Raw genomic sequence first — 17,576 nt, forward strand, 5'->3', positions numbered from 1 at the left:
CAACGATGAACAAGTGGATTTTTTTAAAAATAAATTTAAGACTTTATTTATCACAAAAACAAAAGAATTTTGAAAGGTGGATTTTCAAAATATTATTTTTAAGAATATTTTCCTCAAATATAATATGAGAAAAATGAAAAAAATATTACTTTTTTTTTCTATTATAAGAACTTAGTGCAAACACAAAGTGAACATCTTCTACATTTTTTTATTTGTGAAATCTAAAAACATTTAACATGTTAGACAAAAAGTTATCCATTTAGGTCGTAGTCGGGAATGAAAAGGGGAGAAGGTATCCATTCGGGGTCGGGATGGGAGAGTGCGAAATCAAAATCGGCCTGAACCCAGCAAACCAACGGACTGCTGGGCTTAATAAGAAGTATATATATTTAAGTTAAATTTACTGTTTTTTTTAATATAAAACATTCAACTTAGTAGTTTATGATGAAAATTAAGAAGTTTAATTTTTTTATTTTGGTTGGGACGGACAAAAAATACATGTAGACACTATTCTGTCCGAAATATAAATTCGATATCCGACTATATTAATATTTCTTTTTTATTAAAACATAATTTAATATTTTACATGATACATCATTTTTTTTATTATGTACACTTTACTACAATTTTGTTTTCTAATATACTCTATAAGATTATTTCTCTATTAACGAGTAATTACTTTCATCTTCAACTTCTTTTTTAGAACAAAATATTATTTATCTCTTTATTCTTTAAAATTTTCTCAATCTTCCTTATAATTTTTTTTTAATAACAAAATTGTTATATTTTTGAACATAGGTAAATAATCGGGTATGTTATATCTCTTTTAACATCTTCAAATTTAGATTTTTTTTCTTACATCTTTACAATCATATATATATTTAATCGAGTAATGGAATACCCATTGAGGATTAAGTACCCGACGAATCGGGAATGTGATATAAATATAGGTACTCGTCGGGGTTGGTATTGAGTTCGGCTCGAGTAGTAAAATGAAAACGGGTTTCGAGATTGATACTTCTTACCTAGAGTAGTAATCATGAGTAAAAATGAAAAACTAATAATAAAATTATCATAATAGAAAAACATATTTCACCAAGAAAATTCAAATTTAAGTTAACATGGTTTCATTCACTTTGGACAATAATTATGTTTTGTCGATGTAATCTTTGGATTACATTGAAACTAACCGTGCTTGTTTTATATATAAATTCACATTCTAATTAATAATTTTATAGTTAACATTAGCAAATTAAATTAATGTGGCCCCTATACATCATTAGTTAATTCAAGTTGGTCCCTCGACAATTTCATTGATATCCCTTGGCCTAAGTCATCACATTGTCAATTCAATAGACTTAGGCCCCATCTTATGTTTTAATCAATCAAAGCAAGTTGAAATTGAACAATTTTTTTGATTCATGAAACTAAGCGTACAAATAATGTCTTTTTAATAATAAACTTATTAGAAAAAAATTAATCTGGTAATAATTAATATAAAAAAACGGTGAATATTCTTAGCCTCTTTGAGGTCCTGAGTTTGAGCATGTCGGACGCCTCTTGTTAAATTGGTTAATTGTGTTTGCGTAACAATATAGTTAACCCGCAGTAAATATTTGCATTCCGAGTATTAACATAACTCAGCTTTCTATGAAAAGTATTGCATAAAATATTAATTGTCTCAAATTCGATTAATAATAATAAGGTCCTAATTTGAAATGATGAATCCTGCAAAAATTAGTTTTAAGACAATAATAGTTGGTTTAATTATTTGAGTAGCATTGAATATGTCTTGTAATTACTTTGTATGATCTTACACTTTTATTCAGGTTCATGTTTTTATTTTTCTTATTATTAAGTTTTATGTTTAAAGTACTTAATTATAAGAGAATTTTTAATTTAATAAATCAATTAAATTCTTATTTTTTGGTATATATATGTCGGCATAAAATAGGAATAACCTAGCTTTAGACCAGGTCAAAGTGGACCAAATATGTTTAGCAAGTAGCAATTGATCAATAATAATCTTAAAATTTCAATAATGTTACTTCTATTATTTATTTAAACAAAAGATTAATTTTATTTTGTACTTGAACAAACATAAATAAATAAATAAAAAGTTACAAGAAAATGATCCATACTTAAAAGATTGTTGAAGGCTTCTATGATTATTCAATTTTCTAAGAAATAAAGTCTCACATAAGATAGTTAAAAACGCGTAAAAAATAAATTACAAGAAAATGACCCGTAATTAAAATATTGCTACCGTCTTATCAGTATAAAAAAAGACTCAATCACTTATTTATGCGAAACAGGTCGCTTGAAAAACGCGTAAAAAAATGTAACATATCAGGGACTAGTTGGATTAGAATGAAAACGATCACTAGTTGAATTAACCTACCTACCTGCTCAAGGGATATGAATCCTCTTAATTAAGCCTTGAGATTAGACATATTTTAAACTATGATTAATTAAAACATAATAATAATTTTCAAGGCACTCTAATTGCAACTTTTGACTTGTAATAAACCTTGAGTGGGTAGGTTGGAATTTGGGATTGGTGCATGAAAGAGATGAGGATTAGGGGCCCTCCAAGAAGAGGGGAATATATTTTATTATTAGATGAAACTTCCATTTGTGTGTTTAATTAATAATTAAAGGTGTTAATGACCCCTTTTTGAAGTTTAAGTGTTATTAATTATATATATGTGATAAGATGTATCCCACTAAGCCAACTTGGGAGAAAGTATCATCATGTCACCATCTATCTTTTGATCTCTTCATCATTTTATAAACATTGAATTACATCCTAATTGTATTTCTTAGGCCGTCTTAGTTGAGAACCGACATGAAATTATCATGTCACTATCGAGCTTGAACTCTTTCAAAGTCCGACAATGTCCCAACAGAGAAAGTCCCAACAAAGAAAATGGAGAATTAAACGAAAAGATTCTTTAATAATAATTTGTATTAAATCCGATTAATATGTTTAAATAAAGAAGATTCATCAAATATGTCAAATTTATTCAAATTCAAAACAATCAAGATTGCTATCTTCATACAACTTTATAACTTTAAAAAGTTGATTATTGGTATCCGCGTCAATTACAAAATGGTTGTAGAATCACATAGATAACACTAATCTGAAATGCTGTAGATAAATAAAGGATATAATACAAAATTTAATATACTTTGGCCAACAATACATACATGTCATCAAATAGTCGTAATTCTATACATATTTAATTCAATACCTAAGTCGTTAAAATGTATAAAAGCATAAATTTCAAGAACACTCAAATGTGTGAGAATTTTGATTGATTAAGACAAAACTTAATTTTATCTTTTATTTGGAAGGAAATATATGAGAGAGTCGAGTTATCGGTTAACTAATAGTAACCTAGATTTTTTCTATTAAAAACAGTTTGAAGTAAAAAATACTCAATTATGAGTTATTTTATTTAAGTCAAATAGATTGAATACTTTATCCAACTAATTAAAAATATTTAAATGGTGATCATGACTTGCTAGCTAGTAGTTAGATGCATTTATTTTGTTTTCAACTACTGAAATCATAGGTTATGATGAAATTTGTTGGATATATATATAATATTGGTGACAATTTTTCTGTCTAGAATACAAATTAAGTTAATAATTTTAAACATTAATAGATAATATACAACAATTAAACTACATGTTAAAGTAATGTTACATTTTGGAGGTTGAGAAATAATTGTGACAACCAAAGTAATATGGGCTACTGAAGAGAAAGAAATGCAATATATATATGTTCTTATGTATATATAATCTTAAAATTTTACATTAAGCTTTGAATTGAAATTTTGAGTTACACTAGTTTGGAGATCTAACAAGAAAAATAATAATAATATTAAAGATTTATTTTTAGAAAAGTAATTTATATTCCTCTTATTACAAAAATCCAAAATGAAAATATATATATATATACTTTCAATAACACTTTATATCAACCTATTCCAAATTTTACAAATGGATTAACAATTATATAAAATAAATTTAGCTATCTACTTTTTTTTTATGTTTGGATAATTTTGTTACTTGGTTTATTCATAATTCATGAGTTTCAGAGAGACTTTAATTAATATATATATATATATATATATATATATATATATATATATATATATATATATATATATATATATATATATATATATATATATATATATATATATATATAGTATGTGAATCTTAAACCAAAAAAATGGTACATTTCTATATACCAATTAATGAGTAATCACATGGATGTATATCTCGATCTCAGTTCGGTAGAAAGCTCTTTAGTTAATTTTAACGAGTTTGAGTTTGAAATCGTTTAAAATTTTAAATTTTTTAACAAGAAACTTTAGAATTGTTCTTAAATAAGAGAGGAAGTTATATGTCCTTGATGAAGAGAAACTTCCAGCTAGTGCATCAAAAAAATCAAAAAGATACTTATCAGAATTATCTTAATGATTCTATTGATGTTACTTGGTCTCATGCTTGCCTTTATGACCGTTAATCTTGTGCGACACATAGGCGCGTTCCTATTGTTGCAGCGGGTGATGCGGGCCAGCGTCCGAAAACTTATCCCAAAAGGCTTTAGGTCGAAAACCAGCTCACTGGTGGAATTGTTACAATATTTTGTTAAAATATTATAATTGATTAAATAATATTGCCTTCTCCATTCCATGATGAGTGTTTTGGTACGTATAATCACCTCTTGTGCGTATTTATGGAACATGAGTTGACTGAAAGCTTTTAGATATTTGACTCATCAGCTTGTAAACATGTTCGTCGTTTAGAGGCTCTCTAATGCGTTCACGTTCACGAACATATTCATTTAGAGACTCGTGAAAATATTTGTTTAGAAGCACGTTTATGGACTTACAAATATGTTCGTTTTGAGGCTAGTTTAAAATCTCGTTTAATATTTAATAACCCAAAAAAATGGTGAAGTGCTTAACCTAAAGTGAAACCTTCTTTTTAGCTTGTAAACTAACTTTCTAGCCAAACTCGAGCTGAGCTCAAACTCGAATATATTTTAAATGAGCCGAGTTTGATTTTGAAACCGTTTGAGCTTGACTCAACTCGTTTACAACCTAAGTAATCATCAATAAATTCAAATATTATCAGAATAACAAGTTTTTACTTCAATTGAAGCCGTAATTAATAAAATAAAATAGAATTATATATAAATTTATAATATTTTGAGACATAACTTATTTATATATAAATTCATAAATTTGTTAATAACTTTTACTAACAATTCAGAAGGAAATTATTTTTATTTTTTTCCAAAAATTTGAAAGGACCAAAATATACATATTCGTTGGACTCTAACCCCAAGAATAAGCCTCATGAAATATAATTAAGTTGGGCTATTTCCCTTGTTTATGGCCTTATTCATTTACCCTCTCTTGTGTATGGAATATGGATCCAGCATTTTTTTTTTTAAATCTCAAAATTCCACCAAAAAGTTTCATTATAAACTTGGGAGTTGTGAGGTGTGACAATGGACTTTAATTTCATTGAGAAAAATCTGAATAACAAAACACAACATTGAGACTTATTTTATGCTCTAAATATTAAAAAATCAGAAAAAAAAATATACTGAGTTAAATTATACTATTTTTATATCTAAGAATAAAAAAATAAAAAATAATTTAATAGCTCAATTGCTATTTGAGGCTCAATGTTACATCGTTATAAAATTATTTTAAAAATAAAATACAAAATCTATCCCTTTAAAAAAATTCTTAAATTACACTTTTCATAAATTTAAAAAAATACCTTCAAACCAACGAAAATTGTACCATAAAATTAAATTACGAAAACTAGCATTACCCCCACATGACACCTTTTATCTATTTGAAATTCGAATATAATAGCCATATTTTAATTGATGATTATATTATGAAACATTTTATTTTAATTTTTTTTTTTTTTTTCAGAATGAAAGTTTAACATTTAATTTTCTTATTTTGCTATGGGTTGTTATTATACTCAGGGTCCAGACTCCAGAGACTAGAGACTGGGCTGAGCTTGAAGTGTAGGTAGGAAGAAGAGTAGAGAGTGTTAACCGATCATGAATTCGCTCCTCCTCCACCACCACAGCCACATCGCCGCCGTTTCCCTCCAAATTCCAGCGCCGGCGACGGCGCTTTTACTCGCCCACCACCACCCTCTACAAACCTCTCACTATACCCTCAAGCCACAAAACCCAATCAAGATCAAACTTCACCAATCCATCACCCCAAACTCTCATCACAACCCCTCAACTCAAGACGACGGAATTCCAGTCGACGAAGTCAAAACCCTCGCCAAATTCAAATCCCGTCACAACTACATCCGAGTCCTAGAAGTATCCCGTCGAGCCGACCACCCCTTTGCCGGTTCTCGTCTCCTCCTTCTCGACCAACCAGGCAACATTCACAGCATCTCCTTCCTTTTCAAATCTCTAACCACAACATACTTCGATGTCTTCGCAACTCTTCCTCCAATTCTCCCTCCCGGTCCAATAGGTATTCTCGGCTTCGGCGCTGGATCCGCCGCCCGATTACTCCTAGAACTTTACGACGACAGAGATATCCACGGCTGGGAACTCGACCCATCAGTTATTTCAGTCGGAAGGGAATTCTTCGGATTATCAAAGCTTGAGAAACAGCACACAGATAGACTCTTCATTTACATCGGCAATGCTATGAACGCGACTGTCATTGGAGGATTCGCTGGATTGCTGGTTGATTTGTTTGGTAAAGGTTGTTTGATTCCCGAGCTTCAACAGAGGAGGACATGGGAGATGTTGCGTGATAGACTTAAAATTGGTGGGAGATTGATGGTGAATGTTGGAGGAAGCTGCGTTGAACCGGAGGATTCGAGACGGAATGGGAAGACGTTAATGAATGAAACGTTGAAGGTAATGGATGAGGTTTTTCCTGGGCAATTGTCTGTGCTTAACCTTGGCAATAGAAAGGATGATAGCTCGATTGCTCTCACTGGGAATCGACCCGACGTAGAGGAGTGGAAACAGTCACTGCCTAAGTCTTTGCGATTTTATGCTGGCATGTGGACGCCATTGAAGATCGGGGATTGATTTCGTAGCTTAAGGTGTCTACCACCTGTTTGTGTTTATGCTTGATAGATAAAGACAGGCTATATATAATATAATCCTGTTCTAAATTAATGAAAACACATTTATAAATGAAAATACTGATTCTTTTGCAAGTTATGCAGTACTTATGTAGTTATAATAATATTGAACTGAGAAGAAGAAAAAGTTAAGTTAAAACCTTACTACATTTGATCATCATTATCAGTAATGAAGAAGGGTCCATGATCATGACCATAAAGGTTGTCCATAACTGAAAACTGCATGTCTTCTGAAGGCTTCCAGTGTCTTTTCCTTTGGTTTATGAACCAGTTGTTTATCTGTTTCTGGTCTAGCCCCGTGGCCTCCGCCAAACCCACTTTCTCCTCTTCCTGCAACATCCAAACTCGTTTTTATTTTATTTCATGTTCGATTTTCACTAAGAACACTCTGATTAAAGGTTGTTATTATTTTCTTTTACCGTGGGGTATGGCCACTTATAGTGGAAAGTCCACCAATCAAGAAGAATCTGTCTAGCTTCTCTAGGTAACTTCCCTTTCTTCTTCGATTTTGAGAATTCATGCCTCAATGATTTAATGTACCCACTATACCTGCAAACCAGTTTTTCCTTAATCTCTTCATACTCCTCCGCTTTCAATTCATCCCCGACTAATAATGCCTTTCCATCGCCTTCTTTCCCAGAATCAACCTCCGATGATCCTGCACCACCACCATCTGAAAGAATGGCAACATGGGATCATTAATATAGAAACATCTACTACACTCAATAATGCCAACGCCCATGCACATTTGGAGAGAACATAGACAATTGTACCAAATGCAAAATTATTGAGCTATTAGGTTCATGCTTCAAGATAGTCCATGCATGGAAAAATGTAAAACTATAATGCACATGCACAACAACAGTACTGTAATTAATAAATGTAGATAAACATCTATCTCTCAAATTTCAAAGCATAATTAAAAGAGGTGCTAGTATCAATGACATGGGAACATAGACAATGAATGATATAAAATGAATACAAACTATTAGATCAATATAACTTAAAACAAAAGCACAAAATATTATTAATTGTGGCTTATAAATTAGTCAAACAAGGAAACAATTAACTCCTATAGGCTATAATTAATAAGTTAATAAATTGATACTTTGCTTAAGTAATAGTCCACTATAGACTAGAAGGCCAAGTCTTTATTTTAGTTGAACTAAAACTTCTCAACAATTCTCTTAAGTACAAACCATTTTTTGAAAATAGTTTGGGATGAAGACTCAAACACATGAGTTTATATGCTCTAACACTAATTTACGATAATCTAGAAATAAGTTTAGAGGATTCTTTATAAATGCACCTATACTTTGACAAATCAAAAACTTCAAGATGTAAGTAACAACTTGAACAAGGATCATTGAGTTGAGCAATAATGTTACACAAGGGTGAAGTTTGCCTAAGACTGATACAACTTTCGATGTGATTGTGATCATTGCTTTTTCGAAAAAGTGACTCTTTTTCACAGATTCATGGTACAGCGAAAGTCGCATGCAACATGGGAAAACCCAAACAAGTGCATATTATGACATGTGTATTCATAAACATCCAGAAAATTTGTGTCAACACCAAGTGAAACATCTAATAAACAGTAATCAAGAAGCAACATCAAAGAACATAAAACATTTTCAATGATTGTAGATCACTGAAAAGTTTTTATCTTCTTTCTTCTTTTTTAAAGTGAGGTACTCATTCTCAACATCTACACAAACACAAATGCACTATTTTTTCTTACATAACTAGTTATAGTTATGAAATGTTAAGTAGACCATCTTGAATACAAAACACAAGAGCATAACTGTTAAAACAGCACACACCATATACACATATTTAAGAGATATTTGCATGTATTCAAATAAAAATGAGGCTATGTATAGATGCAAAATCTTATCTAATCAATACTTTACATGAAAATCACTATGAATTCGATCTTCGAATATAGACTATTTTTTAAATCCAAACTCATCTTTATATACTACTTATGAGGTTGTTGACAGATAATAGACATAAGAGAATTGCATGGAGAGCATCTTTCCCTATAAAAAAATATAAAGCTCAAGCAACCAATGGGCATACTACATTTGCAAGCAAGTACAATTGAACATGTTTTGATGCATTAAAATAAGGAGAAATCAGTAGCAAGTACAACAGTCAACGGATTTAACTGCTAATAAAGCCTGGAAAGTGGAGAATACTAGCAACAAGATCAACAATTAGAAATGTTTCAAAACTAGATAGAAGGAGAGCGCATTACTAAACAAGAATCAAACATAATATATTGGAACTCTAAAACATTTGTACTTGAACCTGTCATAACATCACGTGCAAACAATTTAAAACATTAAGCTTTTACTATCACACCACACTGCCTTTCAACTTTATTGATCTAATTAACAATTTTCAATGAGATCCCACCTTTGAGCAAAACAAACATACCTGACAGACTGACATTAAAACTACTTACAAAGCCAGTTCGTCAACAACAATATAAGACCATTTTATACAACAAAAAGGTAGCATTTACCTCCCAACATCAAGCTAGTTGGCACTAAACCGATCATTTATTGGTAACTCACATACTTTGATTTCACATAATCAGACATTACAAGGATATGATACTATAAAAGAAATATTCAAGTGCTCAGAAGGAGTTAAAAAATAATTTTGAAAAGTGAGAATCTTTTCATTGATTCACAGTAAACTCGAAACAAGCCGAATTATAAATCATTACAATGTAAGTTATGACAACATGTGTCGACGAAGTTAATCAAAATAGAAAACAAACAAGATCACAAAGAGAAACATCAGAATCCGATTCGAGTATCTCGAAAGGGCTTCAGGTCATCATGGAAAAAGGAGTTACATATCTTTAAAAGATTTGAAGCAGAATGAGATGAGCTAGATATTATTTGTGGGGTATTTTGCATCAAAACATCGATTTAAGATTTAGTATTACACCCATCAACAATTAGTTCAGAATCTAAAGCATAAGATAATTTGAAGAATTAGTCTAACAGCTAGTCCTATACCACACAGTCACATATAACTGGACAAGACAAAAATTCAAGTATTGAGATGCAACATTGCACAGAAAAAGAACAAAAATACATTCCCAAGATAATTGTTTTTTACCCTAATCTCATTATTTGTATGGTTTATGGCTTTATGATAATAATTTTAGATAAGACCATCAAGATATATACTAATAACTAATGTAGATCTCACTAATCAAAACAGGTATTACCATAAATTGTGATTTATAAAATCTTAATACAATGATGAGGAGCTACTTTTATTCACTAAAGTACTTATAAGTTATTCTTGTAGAGAAGCCAATACCCAACTTAAACAACCATTTGAAATAATCATCAAGAAGTTTATAGCATTGGAAAATCTATTTCACTCAAGAACATTCAAACAAAAACATCAAAGATACTATAAACAAAAAAACTTGTCAAAAACTAGGGTTTCATCATTGATCACACACATATACTGCCATAACCTCCTAGGTACACCTGGGATTTGAAACAGTATAACAAATAATAATACTATTTCTTACTTTCCAGATCTAATCAGTTAATTAGAGAACTCGTCAATTATCAGGCAACAAAGATAATAGAAAGTTTGCACAACAATAACAAAATGTAGAGATCATGTACTCCGATTCCTCATTCCTCCATGTGACCATGTTTACTCTTTCTTAGGTTTTTCTGCTTCAATAACAAAGTATATCCATTAGTTCAATCAGATATGCAATATTATTCTCGCAATTCCCAAGAAGATGACGCAAAACTTAAACAATGCATATAATCCAGTGTTTATGAATTATAAACCAAGCTTTAGATCATATAGATGTGTTTGTGTGTGTACGAAATAGAAAAAGAAAGAGAGAGAGAGAGAGAGAGACCGGAAACGTTGCTTATGGGAGCACAGCTACAGAGACTGCTAAGTTGAGCTTCTGTATCCCTCAAAAACGCAGTCGCTTCGTCGAACGGCTTCGCCAGATCGGACTTGCATTTCGCCAACATACCGCAGTAAATTTCCTTCAGTAGCAAGTTTGGATAATGAGATTAACAGAAAAATTACATCATCTTCTTCAAAATAATGAAAGTGAGAGAGATCAAGAGAGATTACCATGAACTCATCGAGCTCGGGATCAGTGCCTAGCGAAGCTGATTCTGGTCTATTACTCTGATCGAAATCATGTAAGAAGTCCGCCATCTCCGGAGGAGCAATAACCTCCATGAAATAGTAACAAAATTAATCAGTGATGAAGTAATAGATAAAAAGAATGTTAACTAAACTGATGATGTTATTATTCAATCGCATGAAAAACGGTTATTAGCATCTGCTGCGTATTAAGATGCAGATATGAAAGAGAGAGAACGAAACACGTGAAATGAAAGGCCTCTGGTTGCAGACTTGCAGTAGCATGACAACTCAGCGAGCATCGTTATTATACCTTCTGGCAATCAAGGAAAGCCTGTACAACTTTAGGATAGAGTGGATGAGAAGCAATTTTGGCGCGAATCGTATCGGAGTTGTTCTCTTCGGAGCCGATTCCGGCGATAGAAGCGGTTTCCGATGACGATAAGGCGGAAACGCCTAGGAATAGTTGTTGATTCGAAGGAAGCATAAAGGAGTTTGAAGAGAAGTTCTGATCATTGTTCAATATCATCAGGTTGTTTGCAGACGTCGGCGGCGGCGGCGGCGGCGGTGGATGAGAAGGCGGTAATACGTAAGAAAGGTGAGTGTCGGAGCAGTATTCGGAGGCGGATTGAGGAGCGTAGGCATGATGATCATGATGATCATCCATGACTGGCGGTAGAAGATCGAAAGAACAGTACTGTGATGGACCTGATGGTGGTGGAGCAAATCGGAAAGATAGCGACAGAGAAGGAACGTGACGAAAATAGTGCAGGCAGTAGTAGCGTGCAATTGAGAAAGAAAAGTTAGAAATGGCAGATAGAGATAGTGAGAGAGAGAGAGAGTGTGAGATTTTCAACACAGCCCGGCGCTCTCTTACGCTCCAATTAGGCGCGTTCACAGTACAATATTAGTAAAAAATTAAAAATACCTAATGTATATTAAAAAAATAATTATTTTTTTAACCAATAAAATTAGAAAAAATATATAATATAACAACATTACCTTTATTATCCAATTAGTAGAACTTCAAGAAAAATTATAAACTCCTCGATTAACTCAACTGATTTTCCGAAATAAGTATTAGAAAACGTCATAATAATAGTATATGAATCATACCCATCGAATGAACAAAATGTAAATATATATCGTTAAGATCTATGACAATAGTAGAAGAGAGTTAAATATTATTGTTCTATTTTTCACTTAAATGTGATTTTAATCATGTTAATGACTGAAAATTTGTTTCTATTCTTTGACAAATCGTAGTAAAATTTTTGAACGGTTTCAAGTGCGGAAAATATTAATGGGATTTGAAACGGCAAATATAATAATGAATGAATCAGTAAAGTAACACAAGATTTTATGGATGTTCAGAGATAAAACTCATACGTCACTCATTTTTTTGTTTCTAAAAGATTTTCACTAGAAGACTTTGATTTGTATAGCATCTACACAAACCCACTCAGATCACATGTCTTAACACTTGCTTATCTGAACTCATAGTTCTCACACAATCTTGTTGAACATAACACTATTTGTTCAACTTACACAGTAAAATGATTATCAAATAATACAAGAGATTATCGCTCAACGTATATCGTAACGTAGTGACTTTCAAAAGAACAAACTAGAGAGCGCGTAAGTGGACTGGAGAGATTCGTCGTTGCTCTCTGATGCATTTTAATACTTGAGGCATGTCAACGGACGAATCCATTTTGTTGACATGTGGCAATGGTACGTTTGTCGTACGCTTGACGTACGGGGTAGTGCGCAGGAGATATGAATATTCGTTAGTGCGTGGCGTACGGAATTGTAGTGCGCAAGAGAATGGAATATTCGTTTATCGTTTTATCTGTCAAAGTAGAGATCTGGTTGTACATTTTGACGTATTCAACTGATGTGGAAATCTGCTGATAGCGAGCTTTGCTGATAGCGAACTCAGTTGTTGACGCAACACTACTGATGGAAACTCAGTTGTTGGCGCAACACTGCTTATGACAACTCAGCTGTTAGCGCAACTCTGTTGATGGGCTACTCAGTTGTTAGTGTAACTATGTTGTTGGGATACTCGACTGTTAGCGCAACTCTGTTGTTGGGCTACTCAGTTGTTAGTGAGTCTACTGATGGTAACTCTATTGTTGGCAACCCAGCTGTTTGAGCTACTCTACTGTCAGCGCTTCTTCAACTCTGTTGGCAACTATGTTGTCAACGCATCTTTAGTTGGTTTTACCTGCACATAAACACATTGTTGAACATAGTTTATTCATTCATCAAAACTATGATCAAAATCATGCGTGTTCATTTTAATTATCCTAAGTTCATTTTAATCAATTAAAACAATTTTTCTTAATTCAACTTAAATTAATGATTTTTCCTTTAATCTTAATTTAACAATTTATATATAAAAAATTATAACATTAAGATATACTAATCTAGCCATTAATCTAGAGATCTCCAATATATTAATTAAGTCAACCATATATAGAAAACCCAAGATAATTATTAATTCATTACATCTATTACATCCCCATAATCGAAGCATGTGGACGACATATATGCTGAGATTTGATTGAAATTCTTCAAAAAGAACTCTCGGAGGCCGTTTCGTAAAGATATCCACAAGTTAAAAACGAGATGAGACATAAAAACTCAAACCTGACCACGTGAGACCTTCTTACAAACAAAGTGAATGTCCATCTTAATGCTTGGTCCGTTTGTGCTGAACGATATTACTAGAGAGGTAAATCGTACTCATATTATCACATTAAACAATAGTAGTGGTAGGAACCGGACAATGAAGTTTTAGGAGTAAATTTTGTAGCCACATTCAATATTGCCCGGTACTCAGCCTTGGCACTAGAACAAGACAAAGTAGTTTGGCGTTTAGCCGACCAATAGATTATCTCTCAAGAAGACACAATAGTCAAACATTGAACGACGTTTGTCCGGGCACCCCCCTAATCAGCATTAGTGTAAGCCAAGAGGGATGTAATAGAGGATGGAGACAAATGAGGGCCAAAATCAAGAATCCTTGAATATACTGGATAATTCTCTTTAGAGACGTCATGTGTACCTCCCGGGGATCATGCATGAAGAGACAAACCTACTAAACCGCATACGTAATATCAGGACGAAAATATGTCAAATATCAGGTTGCGATAGAAAGAAGAATCTGACACAAGAGAAGAGACAAAAGCCTCAAGTTTCTGTGTGGTATTAACCGGTGTAGTCGATAACTTACAAGATGACATACTCGCACGGTCTATAATCTCAGACGCACTTTCGTTGAGAGAGGAACATATGTACCATTTTTTTGAGGCCTTACCGAAATTCCCAAGATAACTATTAATTGATTACATTTATTAACGATTATTAAGGTTTTAATGATTTATCTTCAACTAGTGCACAAGAAAATAATTGGAATTGTAACACAAATATGTAGGCATGTCATATTAACCATATCAATCTAAACGATAAACTATTTAAAAACTCAGACACCACCTAGTGAATCCCAGTAATACTTCACAAAATATTTCATATATAGAGATGAATCTAGGAATCCAAGTTGGAATGGGCTTGAAAAAAATTGGGGAGGACTTAAAAAATAATGAGAAAATTATGGAGAAAACGAGAATAAATAAATGTAAGTTTTTTTTTAAATTATATAAAAAATAGTGTATTAAATTAAAAAAAAAATAGAGAGTAATGTCACATTTGTACCGTAAAAACAATTCGGGGTGGGTTGAGCCCTACATAGATCCGCCTCTGTTCTTATACTAGTCGTTCATCGACAATGCAAAAGTAATTGAGTTTCTGATTAAACATTCTAGTGACACATACGAAAATGACTTATCATAATACAACATTTGTTCATTCACTTATTATTTATAAGAAAATAATTTCCTGTAAATAACGCTTCATCCAAATAATGAGATTTTTGATAAAATCTTCCATTTCCAAATCTTTTTCTAATAAAAATCATACAATATCATCTTAGATGAAACTATTAATATATTACTAACGCATAATATTTTGTTTAAACAAGAAAACTTATTCGTGGTCTTGTTATCAAACATGTCTTTAATTATTTGTTATTTTTCACGCGCGTGAAAGTGGAGTGAGAAGAGAGGGAGAGAAGAGAAAGGAGGGAGAGAGGAGATATCTGCAGCAACTCGGAGTGACCGACGCCTGACGCCTGAAAATACCACTCATAATTCCCTCTTTTGTTAGTTAAGGTTTTTAATTTTAAATTATTTAAATTTTCAGATTATTAAAAATAAATATTTTTCTATTTATACTAATAAATTCACATGCAATAATACTTATATAGCAATATATAAATGATATTAACAACTTTGGTTCTAATTATTTTTGCAAAAATTAATATGGATGCATCAATTTATAATATTTTGTAATGTTTTTGTAATTAATAGTTTAAGAGTTAAATTAGTATTCATTTGTTTAAGGATTGGACACTCTAACATTGAACTATATTATATTGGTGACAAATTGTATCAATCTTTATTTTAAAAAAATTAACAACCAATTTAAGATTATTTTTTAAGTTAAAAATTTTGTTTATTCTTTTTCCTTTCTCCATGTTTTAAGGCGTAAGGCTATTTTAATATATCTTCTTAAATTAATTAATCATGCTTTTTATATATGGAATTAAAAAAAAATAAGCTTGTGTCTTCTTATTTAATTAATCATGCTTTTTATATATGGAATTTAAAAAAAAATGTGTCTTTATATATTTTGTTTATTACAATAGAAGTATGATAAAAAAATTACAAACCTTAATGAATATATTTGATAATCAAATGAGCTTTCCTAGTCACTATAGTTTTTTTTAGGAAAAAAAGCTCACTTAGACATATGTACTTGTACAACTAGCTCACTTAGACGTATCTACTAATAAAAGATCATTTAAATATATGTATTATCAAAAATTGGCTCATTTAGCCTCTTTTAGTAACCATGGTTAACTTTTATTTTTAAATTTATATATTTATTAATTAAATATTAATATATTTTCTCTCTCATCCCTTTTCATTTATTACTAATAAATGAACTCTTTATTTTTTTTAATTTTTTTTATTATTTTTATATGAATATTTATTATTAATTATTTTAATTTTATTTTATATATATGAGTGTTAATCATTAATTATTTTAACTTTATATTTTTTTTGTTTCTTATATGTTTTTCTTATATTCATATAGATTATTAATTATTTTAAAATTGTTTTGGTCCCAATAATGATTGAATATAATAATGAAAATCATTTCAACAATGAAAATCCTTTCAACAATAAAAATTCTTCAACACAAAAATAAATTAATTAAGAATTAAAAATTGAATAAACCCAAAAAAATAATAATCAAATATTAGATAAAACAATGCACTACTATAAGTCGTGAATAAAAATTAAATAAAAAATTATTAATTTCATTTTTGTTTATATTAAATTAAATAAGAAAAAATTATTAAAAAAATATTCCAATAAAATATAAAATTTATAAATAAATTGTTAAATATTTTTCAAAAATGAGAATTTAAGCAATATGAGAAATAAAAACAAATAAAGAAAAGGAAGATAATATATAAAAGAGAAATTAATATTAAAATAATAAAATAAATTAAGAATAAAATAAATTACCTGATTTAATTAATAAAAAAGAAGGAGAGAGAAAATATATTAATATTTAATTAATAAATATATAAATTTAAAAATAAAAGTTAACCATGGTTATTAAAGGAGGCTAAATGAGCCAATTTTTGATAGTACATATGTTTAAATGATTTTTTATTAGTACATACGTCTAAGTGAGCTAGTTGTATAAGTACATACGTCTAAGCGAGTTTTTTTCCTTTTTTTTATCTTCTTTGTTTGAAAATATGTTTGATTTGTTTCACCAACGATCATTTCTACGGCCCCGAGTTTTGGGTTGCCCTAACCCCGTTAGAAAAAAGCTCGATATTTTATTTGTCATAGGTCGAGTTAAATTTTTTAATAAAAAATAGTTTTTGGTGAGATTTGAACCTATTAACCAAATAAAAGTTCTAAGTTTTTATCTAAAATCACTAAAATATCTTATGTTCAAAATTATAATATATTTAATTAAAACCTTACTATTTTTAATAAATGAACTGCTCTAGAGTGGACTGTCTTAGCCCGGTAGCTTGCCGGGCTTACCCTTGGGCCGGCCACGTGAATACCACAAAAATGGGTATTAATTAAATAAAAGGT

The 17,576-nt window shown here is 30.8% G+C and overlaps 2 protein-coding genes across 2 annotated transcripts; one reads left to right on the forward strand and one right to left on the reverse strand.

The window, feature by feature from the left end:
* The first annotated feature begins 6,058 nt into the window (after positions 1-6,058).
* LOC124935991 lies at positions 6,059-7,167 on the forward strand. Its single transcript, XM_047476442.1, has one exon. It carries the CDS (start codon positions 6,107-6,109, stop codon positions 7,112-7,114), a length of 1,008 nt encoding a protein of 335 aa, XP_047332398.1. The 5' UTR covers positions 6,059-6,106; the 3' UTR covers positions 7,115-7,167.
* Positions 7,168-7,314: 147 nt separating this feature from the next.
* Positions 7,315-11,992, reverse strand: LOC124935562 (homeobox protein knotted-1-like 2). The gene is made up of 5 exons (XM_047475989.1): positions 11,639-11,992; positions 11,311-11,415; positions 11,084-11,219; positions 7,590-7,843; positions 7,315-7,500 (listed from the first exon to the last, which is right to left on the reverse strand). Exons 1-5 carry the CDS (start codon positions 11,990-11,992, stop codon positions 7,315-7,317), a joined length of 1,035 nt encoding a protein of 344 aa, XP_047331945.1.
* Positions 11,993-17,576: the final 5,584 nt, after the last annotated feature.

The sequence above is a fragment of the Impatiens glandulifera genome, chromosome 4, assembly GCF_907164915.1.
Source record: "Impatiens glandulifera chromosome 4, dImpGla2.1, whole genome shotgun sequence".
Taxonomy (NCBI): Eukaryota; Viridiplantae; Streptophyta; class Magnoliopsida; order Ericales; family Balsaminaceae; genus Impatiens; species Impatiens glandulifera.